This window comes from Desmodus rotundus, chromosome 4 (assembly GCF_022682495.2).
Source record: "Desmodus rotundus isolate HL8 chromosome 4, HLdesRot8A.1, whole genome shotgun sequence".
Lineage (NCBI taxonomy): Eukaryota > Metazoa > Chordata > Mammalia > Chiroptera > Phyllostomidae > Desmodus > Desmodus rotundus.
Genome location: NC_071390.1, coordinates 50136975 through 50160328, shown reverse-complemented (window position 1 = coordinate 50160328; position 23354 = coordinate 50136975). Strand labels below are relative to the sequence as shown.

Below are 23354 nucleotides of genomic sequence, written 5' to 3'. Positions count from 1 at the left end.
TGTTGGACAGCGCGCGAGAAACCACATTCCCCGCCCTGCCGGCTTGTGTTTTGAAAATGAGGACTTGGGAGCTCCTCCTGCCCCTGCAATGTGGTGCCCAGGGCAGGGATTATGTTAGGAACAGCATCCCTTTGAGAACGGTCCCTCAGTTCTCCAGGGTCCAGTTCAAAAAAGGCTTGGCGTGAGCTGCCTGTGTGTGCCAGCGCAGGACCTGTTGATGGGTTTGAGGGCAGCATTTCCGTAAAGTGACAGGGAGGAGGTCGGGAAGAGAGGGAAGATGTCCCTCTGTTGGGAGTGGCTGGCTGAGTCTGAGAAGAGAGGGGAGTGGCGGGGGAGGGCATGGAGAGCAGGCTGCCAGGGCACCCCGGTGACCTGCGTGGGGAGCTCCGAGGTCTTTAAAGATGGATGGGTTGAGCCTTAGCAACCAAAAACGAGACCGTCTCAGTAGCACCGAGGGAGGGAACAGTCGGAGACCTGCACAGAGACATCGTCCAGGGAGCCGGCTCTCCAGTGGGACAGCCTGCGTCAGTGTCGTCAAAACAGCTATTGGGAAAATAAAACTAGTTCATGTTTATACCTCGAGGGCTTGAGCGCCTTGGATCAAATCCATTGTATTTAAATATTTACACGTACAAATATGCTTGTTTCTGCATAGATCTTCCTTAGAGGATGTAAGTGTAACGGTTGCCTCTGTGGGGGAGGGATGGCGAGGGGGTGTCTACTTTTCTTCTATGCTTTTGTACCTTTTGAAATTTTTATACCATAGGCAAGTATTACAGTGTATTTTCAATTAAAGGGGGCAGAAGTGTTCTTAAAATTTGTTATATGGAACTGGATGAGGTTTTCCTGTGTCTGACCTTAAACTAGAGTTGAAATGGACTTCCCCTTCTTAAGGCCCCTAGTGGAGGAGGGGGCAGCCAGCTGCCCACCCAGCAGCCCTTCATGGCCAACAGCTGGTAACCCGAGTCGCTGGCTGTGCTGGGCCGGGCGACCGGACATGTGTGCCAGCTTGTCACCTCCCTGGGCAGCCACTTGGTCACAGGATTGGAACCAGCCCATCTTTTCCCTCTGGGACGGTGATGGAGGAGGGCCCAAGGGGTGGGGCTGTCACACGCCTGCCTAGAACCAGGCCCCCCAGATTTCGGAACAGCAGCCAGAGGGCCCTTGCAGAGGTGCAGTTCTAAGGCCCACACTTACAGACGGGGAACCTGAGGCTGAGGGAAGGACGGTGACCCGCACGGAGTCAGGACTAGAACTCAGGCCCCAAGCTTCCCTGGCCAGAACTCTTCGAACACCCACCCCCCTAGGAACAGGTGACAAGGAGGGGTCCTCCTGTGCAGATGGTGGCAGAGGGTTAGCAGATTTTAATGGGCACCTTTCACTTGGGCGGGGGGAGGGGCCGACAGCTGCCTGCCTGTGGGAGCTGCTTGTGTGAAATAACCGCCCCCACCTCTGACTCTGCCCCCGCCTCCCTGGGCTGCTGCTCCCACCTCAGGTTCCGGTCCCCATGCTGGCCTTCACACTCACACACACGCACACAGCTGCCCCCTCCTCTGCTCCCACGCGGACCGACCCCCTGGAATGTGATGAAGGCTGGAGACACTCTGGGTCCCCGGGGAACGATGACCGTCTGAGCTGGTGGGGCTGTGCGTGTACAGTGCAAGTGCCTTGCCTGCCCTACTCGCCCAAATTTCCCAGAGGGCCTAGGCTACAGGTGCCCCCTACTCCTGGGGGACAGCCAGGTGGTGCCCTGTGCACCCCCCGAGACACAGGCCCCAGAAAGTCAGAGCTGGCAGGGCTCACAGCACAGGCTTCGGAGCATAAAAAGGTGAAAATGGGCTCCACGGCCAAATACACGTGGGATGCCCTGTGCGAGTACAAGGAAACCAGCTTCTTCAGGTGGGGCTTTCAGAGCCTTTCCCTTGCTGCCGAGCACTGTGGCTCTCCCTGACCGGGCCAGCGGGGGCTGTCTCCATAAACTGAGGAGACCATGGAATCCACTCAGAGTGGGCAATGCATGCTGGGAAATGCTGGGGCCAGGCCCAACTCAGAGACCTGAGGTCCACAGGGCAGAGGGGCCAGCTGGAACAGGGCGGCGGACGGTCGTCTCGCACCTTCGTGTACATAAAAGTAGAAGCCCCCTCGAGACACTTCCATCGGTGGGAAAATGAACACCCGTGTGATTTTATTAGAACAAGACCTCTTACTGCCACCTGCTGGAAACACCTCCCAGTAAACGCAGGGCTGCCGTGCTTGTGGGAACAGCACCACCCTCCCCTGAGGCGCTCCTGTCCCGCGTGCCACCTGCCCTGGGCCCCTCTCCGCCCGCGCAAATTCTGGTGTCCCAGGGGAGTGGTCTGACCCATCTCCCAGTGTCACCCCCGCTGGGACACACGCTTCTGAACCTCTCACAGGCAGACAGGCACACTGGGGGCCTCCCTTGTCGCCCCTCCTGCACATCACTGAGTCCAGGGAAGGCTCGAATGACCGACCCCGGACACAGCCCTCACGTGCTTTTGCACTGAGGGCATTGCCTGGGGAGCAGGGCCTGAGACCCAGACCCAGCACGGGCTTGAACTTGCTGTGTGACCACGGGGAGTCCTCAGCCCTCTTGGGACCAGCTGTCCCCTCTGCAGTCAGGCAGCTGGGCCTGACCACTTCCAGGAGCTCTGAGCGACCCTCCACCCCCCAAACCCCTGGAATTTTGAGAAAAGTGGGAAGGTCACTCCCAACTGCTGATAGACAGACAGTCCAGAAGACCGCAGAATACAACCTGGAGTTTTTTATTAGACTAGGAAATATAATTTATTTCATAAAAATTAATCTTGTTACAATAGGAATGCTAAGTGTTATTTACAGGTTGTAGTTTACAGAATAAACAGAGGTGGGGTTGGGGCCATTCCTGCAGCCCTGTGGCCCCAGGACACCTAACCATGCCCGTGGCCAGGCAGGGGGCCAGCCCTTTGCCCCCAGGAGAGCTGCTCCCTCACCAAGCTCCTGAATCACCTCCCCTCAGAGGACCTGTTAAGGGACCTGGCTCAGCTGCCTGGTTGCTGGGGGAAGGGGACAGGAGGGCCCTGGGTTGTCCAGGAGACGGGAGGGTTCTCACGCCCTCAGGAGGACCCCTGGACTCTGGATCCTGGGCACTTCACGAGAAGGCGGAGGGAGAGGCACGTAGACGATACACCGACTGACCCTATGAACTCAGAGAGGGCAGAAACCAGGCACGCCAACCTCTGGGTGTCCCCGCTTGGGATTCGAGGGCGGCACACTCTCACACAGGCGGGGACACGTTTCTGGAGGGGAGCCCTGATGCGCCGAGTGTGAATAAAAGCGCACACACACACAGAGCAGTGCACACACACGCAAGCACAAACACACCCTGGGAGATGAGACATAAACACCCCAGGGAAGGCCATACAGGCGCCATGGGGCACGCAGGCCACGTGGGGCTGTAGTCGAAGCAGACTCGGTAGATTGATGGAGCCACTAAACCCTCTCCTGGCTTTGCTCATAAAGCTGGACAGCCTGAGCCTTCCCAGGGGGCTCCTGCCAATCGGTCCTGTGCTCCAGGCCCTGGTGCGCAATTCCGAGGAATGAGATTGGTCTTTGCAGGCACTGAGCAAGCAAGCTTCGGAGCGCGGCAGGCCGGCCGCAGGAACTTCTGTCCATTAGGGCTCCCACCCGACGCTGAGAACGACAGGGTGCCAGAACCCAGAGGGCTTCAGACAGCAGCTTTGAAGCCTTCTCTCGATAAAAAGGAAATGAGGCCCAGAGGAAGCAATCCTATGCCTGAGGTCACGTAGTTTAATGGCAAAGCTGAAGACTGAGGTCTGGTCTTGGGACTCCAGGCTGCCTGTGGGCATTTCAGAGCCTGCGATGGGAATGGCACCGGTAGAGCCCCTGGTGGCAGTTCCACTGCCCTCGACTTCATGCCATCTATCACACAGGCCCCTATGACTTGGGCTAGAGTGAGCCGGGAGGTGAGCCCCAGCAGCGGAACTGCTGACCAGGGCAGCTCACCGCCTTTTGCCTGAGGCAGCATCCACACAGGCACTGGGGTCCCAGCCCCCACATGGCCCCTCCCCTCCAGCAGCCCTGACACAGGGAATCCTCCCTTGAGCCTCTGAGCAGGACCTCACCTGCCGGTGGTCGGCACCCGTGCTGAGGGGAGCAGGGAAGCTGGGCTGGGGACGCTGGCTGGGACTGCAGCCCTAAGACCTGCTCTCCTCTTAGACTTTCAGAGGCTGGGAGGCACCCAGGCTGGTTCTGGCGGCAGTTTGTGGGCCTGCTGGGGCAAGCCCAGGGTCCTTGCCCAGGGCTGGCGGGGGAGCTGGCACGTGCTTTGCCTGGGTGCCCCGGCCAGGCCTTTGATGAAGTCTCTGTGCCAGGGGCCTGGTCCCACCCACTGTCGGCTGAAAAAGGACAGGGATGCGTCCCTCCCCAATTAGGGACCTGCTGGCCCCTCAGAACACCCTGGAATAGGCTGGTGAGGGGGTGCCAGCCCCTCCGCCCTGGCAACCCTTCCTGTTCAAAGGTTGCCCACCTCAAGAACTCCCAGACTACAGAGGGAGGGTGAGAGAGGGAGGGAGGGAGGTGCCTGCAGAGATCAGAGTTGGGAAAATTGCCCTCCACCCTCCCTCCTACACTCTGGGCGGTGGGAGGGCAGGTAAAGCTCACCAGGCCACCCACCTCCCAGCCTCCCAGGCAGCAGGGCTGCTGCTAACTGGTTCCTCAAAGTCGCACAGAGGCCCAGAAGCTCAGGCTTCTGCTGCTGGAGAGGCCGTCTCCTCCACCCCTTCTCTCTCACAGAAGGAGAGACAGGTGGGGGAAGGGTGAGTCTTGGATTCCTGGGATTTAAGAGAATGCCAACCTGCTCCAGCCTACCTGTTCTAGAGGCTGCTGGGAGGGGGTGTCCTGGCTTGGCCCCACCTCAGGGTGAAGCAGAAGAGGTGTCTACAGGAGACTCTCATCTTTCACTTCTTTCTCTGCTAGGGCCCCACTTCTGGGCCACATCCCCTCTCCAGGAGCCACCAGATCGTGGTGCTGGGAACAGTCTCCCTGGCGCACAGCCGGCCTGGCCTGGGCGGCCCACATGTCCCTCCCAGCGCCGAGAAGCCTGGAAGGGAGGGAGAACCCCACTGACTCCAGAGCTCAGGGCTCCTTGGCTTTATGAATTCAGCGTCTCCTTAAGATTTTAGAGGGAATCATGTACCATGGCTAAGTCCCCACCTGAGCCTGTACAACCGGGGAAACTGAGGACTTGTAAGATTTCAGTCTGAGATGGAATCATTAGCAGCGAAGCGTCCCTGTTCAGTCTCCCTCTCTCCCTATTCACACACACACACACACACACACACACACACACTCACACTCGCTCCTGGCTAGAACTGTGAGCGCACCCACATTCACCCACACTCAAGAAAAGAGTTTTCTATTTTTTTTTGTTATTTTTCATTTTCTTTCTTTTTTTCTTAAAAAGACTTATCCAAATATCTGGATAATAAATCATTTGCGTTTCCTAAGAAACTGGGTTTTTCTTTTCCCTTGTGGTTTTGGTGTTTTTCTTCTTCTTTAGCCTTTCTAGCGGTATGAAGCTTTCTTTCTTTCACTGAGCTTCTGGATGGGAGAAAGCAGTCTGTCTGAATTGTCCCTGACTCTTCAAAGAGGAAAATGGTGTGAAGACAGAGGGCTTAGGGAGGAGGGAGAAACCAATAGCGGAGGAAGAAAATTAAGAACAAAACTAAAACAAACTTAACCCAGAGGTCCCAGGGCTGCGTGTGGAGAGGGGTGGAGGGTGGAGGTGGAGGGAGGGCCACCCCTTGCTCCCCTCACTGCTTCTGGGGGCCTCAGCCCCACTCTGGTTTCTGCGCGCAGGTCTGAGGCCAGGAGAGACAGCAGGGGTGGGGACGGAACACCAGGTCTTCCTGACACCAGAGTACACGGAATTCCTAAGGCCGGTCATGGTGGGGCAAGGGAGGAGCAGGAGCGGTGACTCTGGCTGTGAGCTGGGGGGGCCGCGGAGGCCGAACTGCCCCATAGGAAGCTGCCAGGACCCCCCATAGCCGCCTCCTGCCAGTTCCTTTGGGCCTGCAGCCTGGGGCAGCTCAGCAGTCCCCGTCAGTGGCCATGGCCACCAGCATCTCGCTCTTGCCCATCTCCTCCAAGGCACTAGCCAGGCTGTTGAGGTCCCCGTCATCCTGCTGCAGAGCTTCCCAGAGGTCCAGGATCACACCTGTGGGGCTTGCTTTGGTGGCAAAGTAGTTCAGGTACCTGGCAGAGGGAAGAAGGACACCGGGCTGCCCAAAAGCTCAACACCTCCCAGAAGCCTGGGCGTGTGCAGAGTACGGGGAGGCGGGAAGACTACAGACTCTGGGGTCCCACCGTCCTGGGTCTGAGTCCCAGGCCCTCTGCTTGCAGGCTGTGTGGCTTTGGGTAAGTTACTGCATCTCTCTGAGCCTTAGTCTCTTCAGCTTTAAAACGGAAACTGCCCAGCTCATTGTCCTTCATCATCTTATTATTATCGCTGAAAGACACTGGCCCCAGGAGAGACTGTCAAAACCGAGAACTCCATTCTCTCTTCCTCCTGCCTCCATTCCCTGCCCGCTCTCATCCCCGTGCACTCCCCTGAGAGCAGGAACAAAGCCTTAGACAGCTTTGTGCATCCCACCCATTTCTAGTAAGATGTCTTTTTTAGAAAAAAGATTTATTTATTTTTAGAGAGAGGGAAGGGAGGGAGAAAGATCGATGTGAGAAGGAAACATCGAGATCAGCTGCCTCTCGTATGCACCTCAGCCAGAGAGGCCTGGGGGACCGAACCCACAACCCAGGCATGTGCCCCGACCGGGAATCGAACCAGTGACATTTCACTTTGCAGGAGGGCGCCCAACCAACTGAGCCACGCTGGTCAGCACTCTAAAAAGATGTCTTAAAAGTGGCATCTGCTCAGTGCAGGTTTGTTAAATGGTTTCTCAATAAGCATAGCCTCATTAATAATGATTATTATTGCCATTGTATTTATCCAGCCTTTTAAGTGCCCTGGGAAATTTTTGACACATCAGCCCGCATTTCCAGGGCACCTGCCCTGTCCTGGGCACTGGGGTGCTGATGGCGCTCACACCTAGCTGGTGCCTGGCTTTACCCGACGGTCACAGGCCGTTACGCTTCTCAAGGGATGGGCGTCTCAGACTTAGCACACTCAGAGAGGAGCGGGAGGGGCTGCAGCTTGGGGGGCTGGCCTGCGCCCCAACACTCACCGGTCCACGGAGAGCTTCTTTGCCAGGAGGCGCCAGTCATTGCCCCGCGCGCTGGGGGCGTCCAGGCTGTTGCATATCTTTTGGCGGATAGACAGCGGGATCTTGAAGGCATAGGGTCCCAGCTGGGTGGTGAGCGTGCTGCTGGGGGCAGAGCAGAGGGCGTCCAGGGAGCCAGCAGGCGTCTGGAAGGGCAGGGGCCAAAGGTGAGAGGGGCAGGGCTTCTCCCATGCACAGTGCTGGGCACCTGCCTATGTAGCCCTCCTGCCTTGAAACTATGAGCTAATGGAGGCTCCATTCAGTTCCTACCCACCCTGGGATAGACCCCAGCTGCTTAGCCCAAGGCCTTCTCCCCTGGAGGGTCAGGTCCTTAGGGCCAGGGCTGCATGCCTCACCCCCAGCCCTCAGAGGGTGCACCGGGCTAATGCACCGCCCAGGGTGAACGGTGATGCAGCCTCAGGATTACGTGCCCCGAGGAGCCGAGCCACTTTACACACGTGGAAAATGAAGGCCAGAATGGGAAGTGACTTGCCCACGATCACATGCCAAGCTGGTGGCACAGCTGGGTCTAGACCCGTATCTAGTGCTCTTTATACTAGTGCACTACCAGCAGGGCCCAGCGCTGTCCCCCCTGGGTGGCCTGGGTTTTGTGGACCTCAATCCAGATTCACAGTGGTGGAGAGCCGCAGGCTGGGGCCAAGCAATGGCCTGGCACGAGGTCGATGGTACCGGCCCTCCCTGAAACCTACTTTTCCATCTCCCAAGTGGGATCGCTGGATGTCTCCCTGGTGACTGTGAAGATCTAGTGAGATAATCTATGTTGCTTGGCACAGAACATGTCACGCACAGAGGTGGCACTCAATAAATGGTAGCTGATGGCAAAATGTGACCAAGCCCCAGCTCAGACTTGGGGGGTGTGGGGTGAGCATGGGGGTCCACGTGCTGCACCCCCAGCCCTCACCTCTGCCAGTGTGGTGTGCAGCTGGAATATCTGGCCTTCCCCTTCCACCTGCCGCACGCAGATCTTGCAGGTGAACTCTGTGGCGGCCAGGCTGTGCCTCTCCAGGGTGAAGGTGCAGTGAAGGGCCTTCTGGCTGCCACTCCAAATGTGGTAGAAGGGGATCTCCTGGGGAATGAGGGGAGCCAGGGTCAAGGAGACGAGGCCAGCCTGCCCGGGCCTCAGGGAATGGAGGCGGAGGTAGGTAACGGGTCCAGTGTTGGGGGAGGGGGGCTGCGACCTCGCGATGGAGCAGTTCAGGCCTCTCCATCTACCTGGGCAGAGGAAGAGCCAGTCAAGGACCCTTCAGCTGAGAGAGGGAAGGAAGAAGGCACAAGTCTGAACGTATGAGTGTGTGTGCACGCGTGTACCTGGGGCTAGGAAGCAAATGGACTCTGGTGTCACAGACAGGTCGGGGCAGGGGGATGTGACCATGGTAGATAAGTTTGGACAGTCTGCCAGGCATAAGTGCTCTTAGAGGTGGTTGAAGATGATGTGGGCAGACATCTTTGCATTGGAATGTGTGATGGGGGAGGGAGTGAGGCCAGAGTGGGAGAGGGAGACGGAGATGGAAGGGTGAGGCTGCTGGACTGAGGAAGGGAGCAGAGCCTGGGAGGGGAGACTGGTCTTCCCCGGGCAGATCCCCAAGTGTGCCCCCACCCCAGCGCCAGCCCTCCCCCTCCTTCGGCCCAGCCCTCACCTGGTATTTGGCCAGCAGCTTGCTCCTCCAGTGAGCATGGGGGATGTCGTGCAGGGAGAGGCGCAGGTTATGGTAACTGTTCTTAAACAGCAGTGGTTTGGGCTCCTCCACAAGGTAGCCGCCCAGGGTCCGCTCCAGCTCCAGCACCTCCTGTGGGTCAGGGCGGGGGCAACGGGAAGGGGGAGCCCATCATACTTGGCCGATGGGCCCTTTCCCACTGCGAGCTTGCGAGCTGAGACAGGTTTGGGCAGAGGGAACCAGGCTGTAACGTTGCAGGCAGAGACCCACCCGGGCACAGGGCTGGGCATTTGGTAAGTACTCATCTTAGAAGGCTTCTGTGGACACGTGGATGAACAGACAGGAAAAACAAGGATTGGTAAATGGATGAACAGTGGGATGGATGTATACATGGGTGCAGTTGGACCGACGAATGAAAGGGTAGATGGATGGATAAGCAGAGAGATGAACAGATAGAGACAGAGATGGACGTACACATGGATGGATGTAAAACGAAGGACAGATGGAAGGAATGGTAAGTCGGTGGACGTGCGAAGGCTGGAAGTACAGAGGACTGCTGACTGAGGGGCATATAGACAGAGGAGCAGAAAGTTGGATGGATGGCTGGATCGATAGATTGATGGATGGACAGACGGACCAGGACTGAGTAAACAAAATGCCAGCATGCCAAAATGTGGCAACTTCCCCCTTAATCTCCACTCCGTCCTCTGACCAAAGGTGGGCATTAGCCCATGCCCCAGTACCAAGAGAGCCAGGCTGCAAGGCCGTTTCCCAGGAGTCTCCAGCCCATTATGGGCCCTCCCGGAATTTCAGGCCAGCGTGGTCCCACCAAGAGACACGCACTCTCCCTTGAGGCCTTTTCACCTCTGTTGCATCAGTTGGAAACTCGGAGCTTGAGACAAGTTACATGAGCTGGGAGCAAAGGAGCTGGAAAGGAGCACCTGTAAACAGGTGTCCTCCAGGTCTATGTCCCTGCCTGCTGGACACATTCCAAATTCCTTGGCACGGCCCCAAAGGTGTTGGGAAGCTGAGCCCCGTCTCTCCCCCTCACACATACCCTGCCCGCTTTGGTCACACGGAAAGACACCCGTGCTTTTGCATCAGCTGCTCCGTCTCCTGGAGTGCCCATCATCCTCCATCCAGTGCACCTCCTTCCCCTTTGGAGCCTGCCAGCTCTGCTGTGAGCCTTCTCACAGACCGCCTCCCCAGCAGCCTGGGCCCTGAAAGCCCCTCCCGGGCTGGCGCTCACTCAGCCCTCTGGAAGACCACCATCAGGGACCACCTCTCTGTAGCCCACCTCGAGCCTGGAGACTGGCGAGGACAGGACTTGTGCCTGACTCATCTATGTGTCTCGAGACGGACGCCATTTCAATGTTTGAGGAATGCGTGAATGACTGAGTGAGGCTGACGGTGGTGGAGGACTGCCCGGAAGGTACCATGGTCTCAGGGAGGGGATATTAGAACGTGCCGTGCAGCTGGCTGGCCGGGGGTCATGTACCTAACAGGGTTCCGGGGCTGTGTGGGTACGCGTGCCTGGCCTTACCTTTAATGCCACAGGCATGTCCTCCAGGCAGTAGACCCTGAGGCTGTACTCCAGGGACGTGCAGAGGGCCGGGGCGAAGATGGCCAGCTGGAGCCGCTTGACTGCCGAGCGGGAATAGGACTCACCCATGAAGACATAGGTGCCCAGCTGGTCTAACAGGATGTGGCAGGACCTGGCCTCCAGCTGGCAGTAGCAAGGGGTGTCCAGGGTCTCCTCGTCCAGGGTCACCACCTCCTGCAAGGTGAGGATGGGGGTGGGGCAGAGAGGTCGCAGTCAAGGCCCGGGAGGGGGCCCATCCAGGTTGGGCCAAGGGGAAAGGAGGCAGGTTGGGACAGTGCGTCCGGCACCCCAGCGTTGGAGCCTCACCTCCCAGTGGCCTTGGTGGGCCTGGGTCTTGAGCTGGAAGATCCAGTTGCTGGCACTGACTTCGGCACAGTGGGGCACCGTGAGAATGACGGGGCGGCACAGCAGGAGGCCTGTGGGCCCACAGGTCACCGAGGGGCTCAATACTGTCTGGGTCCCTTCCAACAGTGGGCTGGGGGAAGGCGGGAGGCAGTGAGGGGAGGGCTGCAGGGCTCAGCCAGGGCTTAGATGAGTGTTGGGCTCCCACTTCTGTCCCTGCTCCTGGGGTGACAGGGGGCAGGTCTCCACCCCTGGCGCTACCAGAGGTCAGGGGTTAAAGGGAGGCAGAGAAATGGCAAAAACCTTCAGATTGTTTCCAGATTTTTGCTATCACACCATGATATTCTCACAGCCAAATCTTTGCTCACATTTTCAAAGATTCTGCACTCTTGAAATGTTTTTGAAAGGCGTTGCTAAACTGACCTATGGAGCCCTGGCTCGGTGAGCTGAGCACTGGCCTTTGAACCGAAAGGCTGCGGTTCGATTCCCAATCAGGGCACATGCCTGGATTGCGGGCCAGGTCCCCGGTTAGGGGCGTGCGAGAGGCAAATAACCGATGAATGTTTCTCTCCCTCTCCTCCTCTTCTTTAAAAATAAATAAATAAAATATTTTAAAAACCTCACAAAAACTGTCCTCTGGAAAGCTGGTACCACCCTACACTCCCAGAAGCATGCCACAGAGGGCTGGGTCCCACGCTTTTGCCGGTATGAAGGCATTATTGTCTGAAAAAAATGCTTACCAAACTCACAAAGCAAAAAGCCCCCAATGTCTCAGGGCTGTTTCAACCACTGTCTGACTACAAGTTGGGTTACACAATTCCTCCCACCTATGGGCCACTGTGTGTGCACGCGCACGTACGTGTAACAGAGTATGCGTGTTCGTGCACATCTGCCCGTTTTGTACTGAGGTGTTCAATTTTTCTTATCGGTCTCTAGAACCTGCTTACGTAGTAGGGAGATTAGACGTTGGTCCTACTGTGGCCAGTCTATAAATTTCAAGTTACAAGGGGGAACATTTTGCCAGTGTGGAAGAGGAAACAAACAAACAAAAAACGGCAGAAGCACAAAGAGACATCAAAATCAACGAGTTCAAAAACCGTTTTGAGCGGTGAGAGAAATGTCTCAATGGGTGTGTTGCATCAAACGGAGAGTGCTTTGAAGGTGACGGAAGTTTAAACATGTAAGAATAGATACGCAATTTTTATAAATAAGTTCTGGTGTTTTGGGTCCCCCCTCGTACATGATTTGTTGTGCTGGTCCTGCGAGTTTTCGAGGGGAGCTCTATCTGAGTTTTCCTCGGAGGACTAGCGCTGGCCGTAGGGTCAGGTTAGAGAGGGAGAGGGTGGTGGTCTGAGCCCAGGGCAGGCAGGCCGCAGGGAGAGAGGGAGAGCAGCGGGGAAGCCTGGGCCAGGGCTGGGGCCTCTCTACTCACAGGGTGCTTTCTGCCTTGTTGATAAGGAGGTACATTTCGTAGAACTTGCCCTGGGGGATGGCTCCATTGGGCACCAGCAGGCTGACCCCTAGGAGGAGAGGGAGGTCAGCAGGGAGGAGCTGAAGGAAATCAGGAGCTTGGAACAGGGGATGGGGAGGGGGGTTGGCCTCTGGCTCGGGGCAGAGAAAGACATCTCTTGAGCTCCAGGTGGTCACCAGCTGGGATGGGGGAGAAGGTCTGGGGACTAGGTGCAAGCAGAGGCCAGGCCACTGACCACAGAGGGCCTGTCAGTGACGTGGGGCCTCTGGCACTGGGATGGGGCGTAGAGATGGACGAAGGCCTGGAGTCGGAAGGTCTCAGTGCTGGCTCCAGCCTTGGGTATGACGTTGGGTGACTGTCAACTGAGGGCTTCGCAACGTGAGATGGGCAGCCCTGCCCTTTCTGATGCCAAAACCTAGGCAGCTCATAGGTTAGTCGAACCACCGAGCAGATGAAGAAACTGAGGTGTGCAGGGTGGCTGGGCCAAGGTTGCCGCCCACAGTGAGGCAGAGGCAGGCCTCCAGCCCAGACCTTCTATTTCATAGTCACGTCTTTCCCTGGGCCTCACTCTCCCCATCTGCAGAATGGGACCAGGGAAGTCCTATCTTCCGCGGGGGCTGTCCAGAGGGTGTGCCAAGGCCGGGCTGACAAGCAAGCAGAGAGGGACCCACCTGTGCCAGGGACGCTGAGCCTCCCGCCCAGGCAGCCAAAGGTGCCGCTGACACTGCTCCCTGGGTCACGGGGCAGGCCCAGGAGCTGCTGGGAGCCGAGGCTGGCACTGCGCAGGTGCAGGAAGTGGGTGTCCCGGGAGAAATCACCAGGGTACGTGCCGGGCGGCAGCACCCCCAGCAGGTCGGCCCCATCTGGCAGGCCTGACCCAGAACCGGTGGTGCTGGAGCTGTAGACCTTGATCTTGAGGTTGGGCAGGGGGTCCAGCAGGGGCGAGTTGGTCATGGGGATCTTGTCGGCCGAGTCCTGCAGGGCGTACACCGGCCCCCGGTAGATGCCGGCACTGGCTGTGAGGTCCGGGGGCACAGAAGGGTGCAGGGGCTGCGGCTGGTCTGCAGGGGCGGTGGCAGCCGTCAGGCTCAGGTGTGCCTCCCTGGCCCGGTCCCTCATTCTGCTCCTGCCAGGGACCCCACTGTTGCCAACCCCCACCCCCCGCCAAATACCCAGCTGCCAAAGTCTTTGGGGACTCACCAGCCTGGATTACTCCCTTCCTTTTCTGCATCTCTCTAATCCATACCAATCCACACAGTTACCTCTAGGACTAACTCTGGAACACCCCTGGTGGGAGTCAAGAGCCCCCAGTCTGCTCTAGCTGGTCTATCTGTCACGCCCCACTGGGTGCCCTGTCCCCACCTGCCCACCCAGGTGTCCCAGGTTCTTACTGGGCCTTGCAGTCTTGAAGTTGACTGGGTGGAAGCCTCCAGTCAGGGCGGCGGACGAATCGGTGATGTCAGTGTCCAGGTCACGGCACTTGCGGCGGTACACCACCACCCCCACCACCGTGAGGACGGCCACCACCACGAGGATGGACACCACGATGCCGGCATACAATGCCACATCCCCCGAGGACTCCAACACTGCGGGGACAGGAGGGCCGAGTGAGGGGCAGGGTCTGGGTGCTAGTCTGATCCCTGCCACGACAGGCCGGTGACCTCGGGCAAGGCCTGACCTCTCTGAGCACCAGTCTCTACAGGCAAAAACGGTCTCCAGACCTCTGCCCTGCTCCCCTCTCGGAGTGGCAAGGAGACGCAAAGTGACTCGTGGTCACCTCGAGAGTAAATCATTGCTCACTGCCGGGGAGGAGTCAGGTCTGTGGCTCGGTCACTGGAGCCACAGGCCGTCCTGCCGGAGCCGGGGTCAAAACCGGTCTCACTTGCAGCCTGTGGCAATCTCCAGAGGACCAGAGGGCCATGTTTGCCTGGCGATGTTTGCAAGTGGTGCCTCTGACCCCCCGCCCCATCTCCCATTCTGTCCTGAGGGATGGAAGGTGGAGGTGGAGGCGGAGAGGCAGGAGGGGAATGAGATGCAGGGCAATGGGGTGAAGAGGAGGCAAGCGGTGGAGGGGAAGGAAGGGGCTCAGAGAGGCAGCCCGTGGCCACAGTCCCCTCCCCCAGGCAGGCCACCCAGCTCTGACGGGGCGGGGCGGGCTGCTGCACGTCTGGAAATCACCCCACACAGCCAGCTAGGAGGGGGTCAGGGTCAGGACTCGGGCTGTCCAACAGAACTTTCTGCGACGATGGAAACATGCTGTGTCCGCACCGTGACAGCCACTAGCCACACACGGCCACCGGACAACTGAGCTGTGGCTGGCGAGTCTTAGGAACTGAATTTTAAAATGTATTTAACTTTAATTAAGGCACACGTAAGTAGCCACACACGGCTAGTGGCTAGCGCACTGGGCATAGGTGGCACATGTGTGTACTCTCCCCTCCCCGGGCCCTCAGGGAGGGGGCCTGCCTTCCCTGCCTGGACCCCTTCCAGCCACCCCCTCGCCCCCCGCTGGCCTCGGAAGCCCTCACGGCTGCACTCTCACCTCTCTGGAGGCTTCTAGCTCCCTGGGCTGGGCTCTGCCCCCTGATGTCCTTGCTAACCACTGGGGGCCCCTGGCCTGAAGATTCACCTTCTCTAATTAGTCAACAGCCTGGCCCTGCAGTGAGCGGGGCTGCGGGGCTCACTGCTGACTTTATGACTCCACAGTTATTTGGAAATTGTGGTTTAATTACCGCAGGCCAATCTCCTCGAGCGGCTTTATTGCTCTAGTATTAGTGCAGCGCAGCCTCTGGGGGCTGGAGGCAGCCCGAGGAACTCGGGAGGCTTTGGCCCAGCTGCTGGGGGGACCATGCAGGGTGGGCGCCGTGATGAACAGGTGTGGGCCTGCCCCCTGGCCCCTGTCCCAGAGAGGAAGGCCAAGGGCATGGGGCTTCGAGCACCAGGTTTGACCAGGAAGACATTTCAGTTCAAACCCGGGCTGGATCTCTGGGTAAGTCCCTTCCCTTTGAGACTCAGTTTCTTCTCCTGTAATGGGAGGGTCAGGATGATGCCCTAGGGCCTGTCGGTCAGCCAAGGGTCTGCCTGTCTGCACGTGATGGAGGCCGAGACTCCCACAGCGTCGGGTCCTAGGAACCCCGTGGAGCGCTGGTGGAGAGGTGCCTCTACTCCCCCTGCCCTGCCCCCGCCCCACACCCTGGAAAAGCCAGGCAAGGAGAAAGGAAAGAGGACAGCCATGAAATGGGACTTACGGTGGCTTTTGGGGTCACTTAGAGTTTTCTTATCTGTCGAGGGAAATAAAGGGAAAGACAATGACACAGGCGGCAGGCAAAGGTGGCAGAGAAGGTGACGGAGACTGGCGCGGATGAGACAATGGACGGGGTGGGTGGGCAGAGGCCCCGAGGGGCTGCTCCGCTGCCGGCTAGCAACTGAGGCCTGGGGTGAGCCCGGTGGGCCCCTCGCCCGGCGCCCCGGGGCCCTGCCCTCCGGAGGACTCACCTTGCAGGCACAGCCCGCCGGTGCAGTTCTGGGAGTCGAGCAGAGCCCCGCTGCAGTCTCGGCCTCCGTTCTGGGGCGGGGGCGCCATGCACTCCCGGCTCCGCCAGTGGGCACACTCGGTGCCACAGGCCGACCACTTGCTCCACTCCGTCCATGCTCCGTCCACTGCAGGGGCACAGCACGCGGCACATGGGAGCACACACACGTGTGGACACACGCACACACAATTACAAGCACAGAACGCAAGCGCACCGCACAGGCCACAGAGAAATCCATGCCACATCCACACAGCCCCAGACCCATGCACAGTCAGTCAGGTGCCCCGGGTGGGCAAAGAGAAGATGCGCGATGTCACTCACACAGATGCAGCCCAAAGCGCAAGCATCCACACAACGCCACAAATCCAGGGTGGAAACACCACACCGCTCACACACACATGTAAACACAGAGGGCCCACAGCCTCACAGGCATGGACAGACACACGGACAGAGATGAGTCCGACAAAGGCAAAAGGACAAAAGGATCAGGGCCAGCAGCCACGGTGTGCCTGAGGACCCCCGCACAGACCCCCACCCAGAGCCTCTGCCTCCGTCTCTCCAGCCGCCAGGGAAGAGCAAGAGCAAGGTCACAGCGTCTGTTCCAGCCTTTTCAGCCAGCTGTGGGCCCCGGGACCAGCACCCGCTGCTCCCACGACAGGGAGTGAAGGGCTGTCCTCACTGGCAAGCACCACAGCACTGGGTCAGGGCTGGGAGCGAGGCACGGGCCCGGGTGTGGGCAGGGAGTCACCTGGCCAGGGGCTTTACCTGGGCACACGGTGGTGCAGGAAGTCTTCTGGGCGGCCTGGCCCTCACAGAAGGCGCCTCCATTGAGCGGGGTGGGGTTGGTGCAGGTCCGCGTGCGCTTCTGCCAGCCACGGCCACAGCGGTTGGAGCACGGTGACCACTCTTCCCAGTTGGACCACCCGCCGTTCACTGTAGGGGAAGCAGGTATCACCGTGATGGCCTGGCTCTGTGACCCCGTGGACCCCCAAACCCCATCGCTCCACCCACGGCGAGTCTTCTGCTGAGGTTGGCCCTTCCTACTTAGACCCCTCCGGCCTGCAGGGCTGGGGATGCAGATGCCAGCAGGCAGACCTGGCTGCATCAGAAGAGACCCGCGAGGGCAGTGTCTACTCCCCGCCCCCCTGTACAATGGCAAATGGAAGTCCAGAGAGGGCTGACGCCCAGGATCACCCCTGAGTGATGGGGGACCTGGGACTGGAACCCACTTTAGGGTTCTTTCCACAACACTCAAGGCATCTCGGCTGCGGCTCTACCACTTCCCACCCGAGGGGACAGCAAGGAGCAGCCTGCAGGCCTCGCCAGCAGACACTAACTCTGCCAGGATGACAGGCTTGGATATTGGGGTGCTGATGAGGCCCTGCCCCGGCTCTGACCCCAAGAGAGCTGGGCCTTTTCCTTCAGGGACAGGCAGACACAGGGTCCGAGGAGGGCGAAGGCCCCTGGCTAGGGGCTCAGCGGCACCTGACGTGACTGCTAGTTTGCTGTGCAACCTTGGTGGAGGCGCCTCTCTTCTCTGGGCTTCATCCTCCCCACCTATTCCCGAGGGTTCTGCTGGTGTCCTGGGTGTGGCGGGGGGGCAGGGGGGGCGGTGTCCGGTGGCCGTCTAGCCTGGGCTCTCCTCCCTCCCTTGGCCATGCCAAACCTGCACCCCGGCCCGCACCGTAGACGATGACGGTGGCTGTGGTGCTGCGGCGTGTGGCCACCATGTTCCTGGCCACGCAGGTATAGTTGGCTGTGTCCGACAGGCGGGCCTGGCGGATGATGAGGTTGTGGTCGATGGTGAGCAGGAAGTTGGTGTCCTGGGTAGGGTCAATGACGTCCTCATTCTTGAGCCATTCTACCTGCAGGAACGGGATGGAGGGGCATGAGGACCCAGTGCCTGCTCCCCTGCACCCCGGGAAGTGGGCCCTCTCTGGAGGGGCAGGGAGGTCTGACCATAAACGGGACAGCCATTTTATCCATGTCAACCTCCAGTGGTGACACAGAGTGGCAGGCACTACAGGGAACACTACAGAACACAGTGGGTACGACGGCCACCTGCCAGCTGGCGGCCTTGGGAAGGGACCCATACTCAGTCTCAATGTCATCAAATCTAAGAAGGAACTTAATAGCGTCTCTCCCATAGGCCTGTTGTGAGCACTAAGTGAGTTAGTACGGGAAGTGCGGGGCAGAGGACCCGGCGCGCAGGAAGTGTAAAACAAGCGCTAGCAAGGAGCACGTGCCTTCGGAAGTCTTCACACCGACTCCCTCGGCTACAGTGAGAGGCCCGGCAGTGATTCAGAACATGGTCTCTGCCGCGCACTAGCTGGGTCACCCTGGTGACCACTGGGTCCCTCCCAGCGCTGTTTTCCCAGCCCTGCCATGGGCTGACGACACCCACTTTGCAGGACTGCTGTGAAGCCCTGCACGCCAAGTGCCCCGCGCACACGGGAGCCCAGGGGGGGAGTGTCATACAGCGTGTCTGTCTGGGCCCACTGTGCAGACAGGGGTATGGACTGGGGGTAGCTACATGGTTAGAGCAGAGTTCTGGGGTCAGGTGGGCGGATCCCAAGCTGGAAACACAGGGTCCCATGTTCTGCTGGCATCCCTGGCGGCCAAGCTGAGCTGTCCCCACGCCTTGCTTGAATTCTTGGACCATCCATGCAAGAAGTGGGAGAGGCAACCCATCTGGGACACAGCAAGGGTGGTGAGGGACAGGTGGGCACTGCACAGGGATGCAAATGCCACATGATAAGGGGAAGGAGTGGCCAGCTTGTGGGGCAAGTGCACGCTCAGAGTGTGCATTGTGAGACCCTTTGCTGTCCAGAAAGCTGGGCCTTGGGTGCTGGGTGGGGCAGATGGAGTATATGGCCACTTCCTTTGAAGGAGATGGATGGAGCCTGCGGCCTACCCAAGGAGCCCTGGGGGTTCCTGCCCCAGCTCTACTCCATCCCATGGGGTTGTGCCCGCAGAGGGCCTGGCTGGGGTCTGCACGTGCTGCGTTCTGCAGAGGCTGTAGCTCCTTTCTCTGTTAGACGGGGAGTGCTCTGGGAGCCTGAGGCATCATGGCTGGAACCCTGCCATGCCCAGGGTTCCCCATGTCCCCACTCTCACCTCAGCCACAGGCACCCCCTCCGGTGGGCGGCATTGCAGGAGAACCTCGTGGTCATGGGGTACTTCCTTGCTCAGAGGCTCCTGGTCGAAGTTCTTGCGCAGGTCTGGGGAAAGGGAGAAGGCAAGGCAAGGCAGAGCTGGAGACTGAAGTGCCTGGCTATGGCCACAAGGTGGCAGTGCACACCCAGGGAACGTTCACGGGGACACACCTGACCTTTACCCAGAGTATCAGCTTCTCCAAAGTGGGGCCTTAGCAACTGAAGGTTGCAGGAACAGGGTTCCCTCCCCAACTATGGGATTCATGTCCAGTGGACATGGCGGTCTGGGGTGGTGAGGAAGCTGGCAGCTTCCTTAAATGGAGGTAGGTGAAAACGGGCCTTTACAGATCTGTGGGCCAGAGGTGGCCCAGGTTCTGGGTCTAGAAGCTCTCACTGAGCTGGTGTCCATGGGCCCCGATGTCTCCATGGTGGGCGTCTTCAGCCAGATACCCCCACAGATGTGGAATTCCCTCTCCTAGATCCACAGGGAAGGGGCCAGGGTCTGGGGAATGGAGGGGGGCTGCCAGCGTGGCCTACATGCGATGCGGACGTAGGCCCGGCGACTCCTGGTGGTGCCCGCGGAGCTCCAGGCCACGCACTGGCACCAGTAATCCTCCAGCCCGAACAGCTCCTCCACCTGCTGCCGAGACACCTCGATCTGCACCTCTCGCACCGGCAGGCCTGGGAGGAGGAGAGAGCCACCGTCGGGGCAGGCCCAGGACACACGACGTAGGACATGCGGCACCACGACACCTCTCTCCTTCCTACCCCAGGGCCTTTCGGCTCTTCTGCCAAGGGCCTCTCATTTCCATCTATTTTCTCATCTCTCTGCCTCCACCCTGACCCTAACCACCACTGGAAATTGCAATGACTAAAACCAGCCATCTTTCCCCATCCAATCCACTTTCTACCCTGCAGCCAGTGGGCGCTCTCCAGAACGCACAAATGGCGCATCATTCCCCTGGTTATGTCCCCAGCCCTCTCAGCACGAGGACCCAGGCCCTCTGCCTGCTCACTGCAGCCTCATCTTCTAGTCGCTCGTGTCACCCTGGCCCCTCTAGCCACAGGGTCTTTGCATACCTCACCCAGAGCTCTCTTCTGTTCTCTCTGTGTCCAGTGAACTCCCAGGCAGCTTTGGGCTGGGCATCTCTTCTGGAGGGAAGCCCCCTGACCCTGGCCCACACCCCCCGCTCTCATGCCCCTGCCCTACACGGGACATTGTTCTGTGCAGTCACCGGTGCTGCCCAGCCCACCGACCGCTGTCTGGAACTGGACTGATTACTGATGCACCCAGGTGTCGACTGTCCGCTTCGCACAGGGGAGTGGGCAGGGGCTCTGCCCGTTCACTGCACTGGTCTAGAAGAGAGGCTCAATACCGATCTGAAGAGCACATGCGGCCTCTCCCTGATCATGGCTCAGGCGCCTGGGGAGCTGGAGCTAAGGGGAAGGCCCTCTTCCTGGGAGCCCCCTAATCTCTCACTGGTTCCCTGCCAGGACCTAGAGGCCTCCCTGGATAACTGCATCCACTAGCCCACAGAGGGAATTGCTCACTCTTCTGCCAACTCTCCCTTGACAAAACCTTCTATACTCAGCAAAAAAGTGAGCTCTCCTGAATTAGGGCACTCATCTGAAGTTCCTCCCCAAAGCTTGTGGGAGAACTGTGAAGCCTCCTCCTCCAGGAAGCCCTCTCTGACTCCCTTGTCTCAGAATTCCTAAAGCTGCTCCTCCTTGCCCTGATGTGTCCTAGCTCACCCTTTCCTGGTTGCACATGGGTTCTGATTAGCCCCTGGAGGGCGGGACTGTCGCCTATACACATGTGGTACTGCGGCATGGTGCTTAAGCACAGAGCTGGACAGGTGGACAAGTTAGAATCCTGGCCTTCCTCTCACTCCCCGGCTGTGTGACCTTCACTAAGTTATTCAGCCTCTCTGAGCCTCAGTTCCCTCCTCAGAGTAAAACACTCAGGGAAACTAAAGGCGCCATGGCCCTTACTCTGCTACTGCACACAGCTCAAGCTGGACATTAATCATCTGTCAGAGCATTTTCGCATCTCACTCAGCCCCTCCCTTCACATTTGGAGAAACCACGAGTCAGACAGGGTAGGTGGCAGGCCCAAAGCGTCACAGCAAGTTGCAAGCAGAGTGGAGGTCAGCTCTCTTGGTGTCCTGCCAGGTTAGAGCCCTGTCCCCAAACACATGACGTCTCTCTGGACCTCTTCTAATAAAGTCATCGCCTTAACTCTCCTGCACCGTGGGGGAGGGGCTTACCCTGGAAGGCCCTCCTGATGTCCAGGGACATAAATGGCAGGGGGCTACGGTTTGCTGTTGGGGAGCACTGAGGGAAGAAGCAGCTTCGGGGGTGGGTGGGGGGTTCTTCCCCCTCACGGTGGCTGCCTGGAATGCTGGCCCAGCAAGTGACGCTGCAAGGCCGGGGGCAGGAGAGCGGGGGCCCTGGCCCTTTTTCGCTAGGTGGTGAGCTTGGAACAGTGGTTCCTCTCAAGGGGAACAACCACCCAGAAGGTCTCTGCAACACCCACCAGCTGGACAGATGGGAACCATCATCCTGGGGGTCTTGACAGCTTGGTAATGGTCCTAGCAGGCAGGGGGGTGACGGGGCCTTCGGTCTCTCCGACTGGGGCCCCAGCACCCAGTATCCTCCCCGGCACGATGGCAGTACAGCAGGTGGTGCCCCTGGGCCAGGACACAGAACTGGGCTGCCTGCCCCAGCCTGGCACGAGCCGCTGCCAGTCCCGCCTGTCCTGGCCCAAAGCTGCCATCCTCTGTGCTTTCCAAAGTGCCAGCAAAGGCCAGGGGTGGGGAGCTCGGTCAGAGCCAGCCGCACGGCTGCCGAGGAAGTCACCCACAGGACCACTCTCCATTCTTTGTAGCAAACGGAGACGACAGTGCCCCAGTTTCTAGGGCCGGCAGGGCTTGTGTGGAGCCACACTGTTTCTATTACTGATAATCACAGGGGCTGTGAGGGTCTCCAGCAGAGTACACTGTCCCCTTGCTCTGCCTGGACCCCCACAGCTGACCTCTGATACAGGCCAGAGGGGCTCAGGAAGACAGAGGTGGTCAGGTTTTTAAAGAAAAAGGACAAGAAAAACCCAGCAAGGGGATGGAGGAAACAGGCATTTATGGGCCCTGGGCCTGTGCTCAGCGCTGTGTAGGCACCACCTCGCTCCACCAGGACCTTCTAGCAACACCCCAGTTTGCAAAGACAGGAATGAGCTCAGAGAGGGTGAGTGACTTCTCCAGAGTCACACAGCTAGAGAGTGGGGGCAGCTGGGGTATGGTTTTTTTTTTCTTTTAAAAATTCCTTTTTTATTTTTAGATTTTGGGTGAGAATGCGACTCCAAGTCTATTTTTAAAAGTTCCTTTAAGTTTGGTAAAATATACATGATAAAAAACTTACCGTTTTAACCATTTTTAGTTCAGTGGTATTAAGTACAGCATGGGGTATAGCGTTAAGCCTGGGTGGCTCTGAAATGTGTGAGCTTTTCCTAGAGAAACAGAAGTTGGGGACAGGAGGAAGACGGATAGACAGTAAGAGAATGTCAGGAGACACACCGAGGAGGATGAAGGAGAGAAAGGGAAGAAACAGAAATTATTGGGGGCTGGGGGAGAGACAGAGAATGGGAGAGAGCATAAGGAAAAAGACACAGGAGGAACAAGGATAAGAAGGGGGCGGCAGGAGACAGAAGGGAAAATGAGGGAGCTGAAAAAGCAGGAGAAAGGAAGGGTTAAGGAAGGGTTAAGGAAGGGAGGACAGAAACAAAAGCCAAGGTAGGCACTGGGGTAGTGAGCCCTGGAGCCTGCAGGTGGCTGGGGCTGCCCAACACCGGTGGCCTGCAGGTGACCAGCAGTGAGTGGGTCCCCCGTCTTGAGCCCTGGGAAAGACAGGCCTCCCCGCACTTGGCCTTGGGCACACCACTGGAGCGGGCCAGGCTCCAGGAGGTGTGAGGAGCCAGGGCTCTGCCTCCCGCTTCCCACCCCTCAGAAGCAAGGGGTCTAATGCTTCAGATAAAATAACCCTAATCGTCTCCCTCGGGATTTGGGTTACATCCTAACACCACCTCTATGATAATTTACTTACTATTATATTATTAACCTTTTAAAAATGAAAACAATCAATTTCTATGAAGGAAACATTGTATCATCACCGTGAATGGAAACAGTACCACTCCCCCAAACAGAGAACAGCTGCAAAGTAGCGATGGCCTAGCTGGGTGCTGCCGAGGCCAGGGCTTCCAGGCAGGGCTGGCTCCTCTCTGTCCAACTGC

General features: G+C 58.5%; 1 protein-coding gene across 5 annotated transcripts in view; it reads right to left on the bottom strand.

The window, feature by feature from the left end:
* Positions 1–2779: 2779 nt before the first annotated feature.
* Positions 2780–23354, bottom strand: part of UNC5B (unc-5 netrin receptor B) — an 85141-nt gene continuing 64566 nt past the window's right edge. The window contains exons 3-18 of one of the 5 annotated variants that reach the window (XR_006655542.3): positions 19610–19753; positions 19035–19138; positions 17602–17782; positions 16683–16850; positions 15880–16044; positions 15633–15665; positions 13776–13970; positions 13056–13445; positions 12346–12433; positions 10878–11046; positions 10512–10745; positions 8951–9100; positions 8215–8379; positions 7257–7438; positions 4888–6273; positions 2780–3874 (exon numbers count right to left, since the gene is read on the bottom strand). Coding sequence is in view for 2 of the 5 variants with exons in the window: in XM_024561309.3 (XP_024417077.2) it covers positions 6108–6273; positions 7257–7438; positions 8215–8379; positions 8951–9100; positions 10512–10745; positions 10878–11046; positions 12346–12433; positions 13056–13445; positions 13776–13970; positions 15633–15665; positions 15880–16044; positions 16683–16850; positions 17602–17782; positions 19035–19138; positions 19610–19753 (2534 nt within the window). In the remaining 3 variants the exon portion in view is untranslated. Of the gene's footprint in view, positions 6274–7256; positions 7439–8214; positions 8380–8950; positions 9101–10511; positions 10746–10877; positions 11047–12345; positions 12434–13055; positions 13446–13775; positions 13971–15632; positions 15666–15879; positions 16045–16682; positions 16851–17601; positions 17783–19034; positions 19139–19609; positions 19754–23354 lie in introns of all 5 variants that reach the window. The other 4 variants (XR_008426704.2, XR_006655541.2, XM_024561309.3 and 1 more) reach the window with 4 other exon arrangements.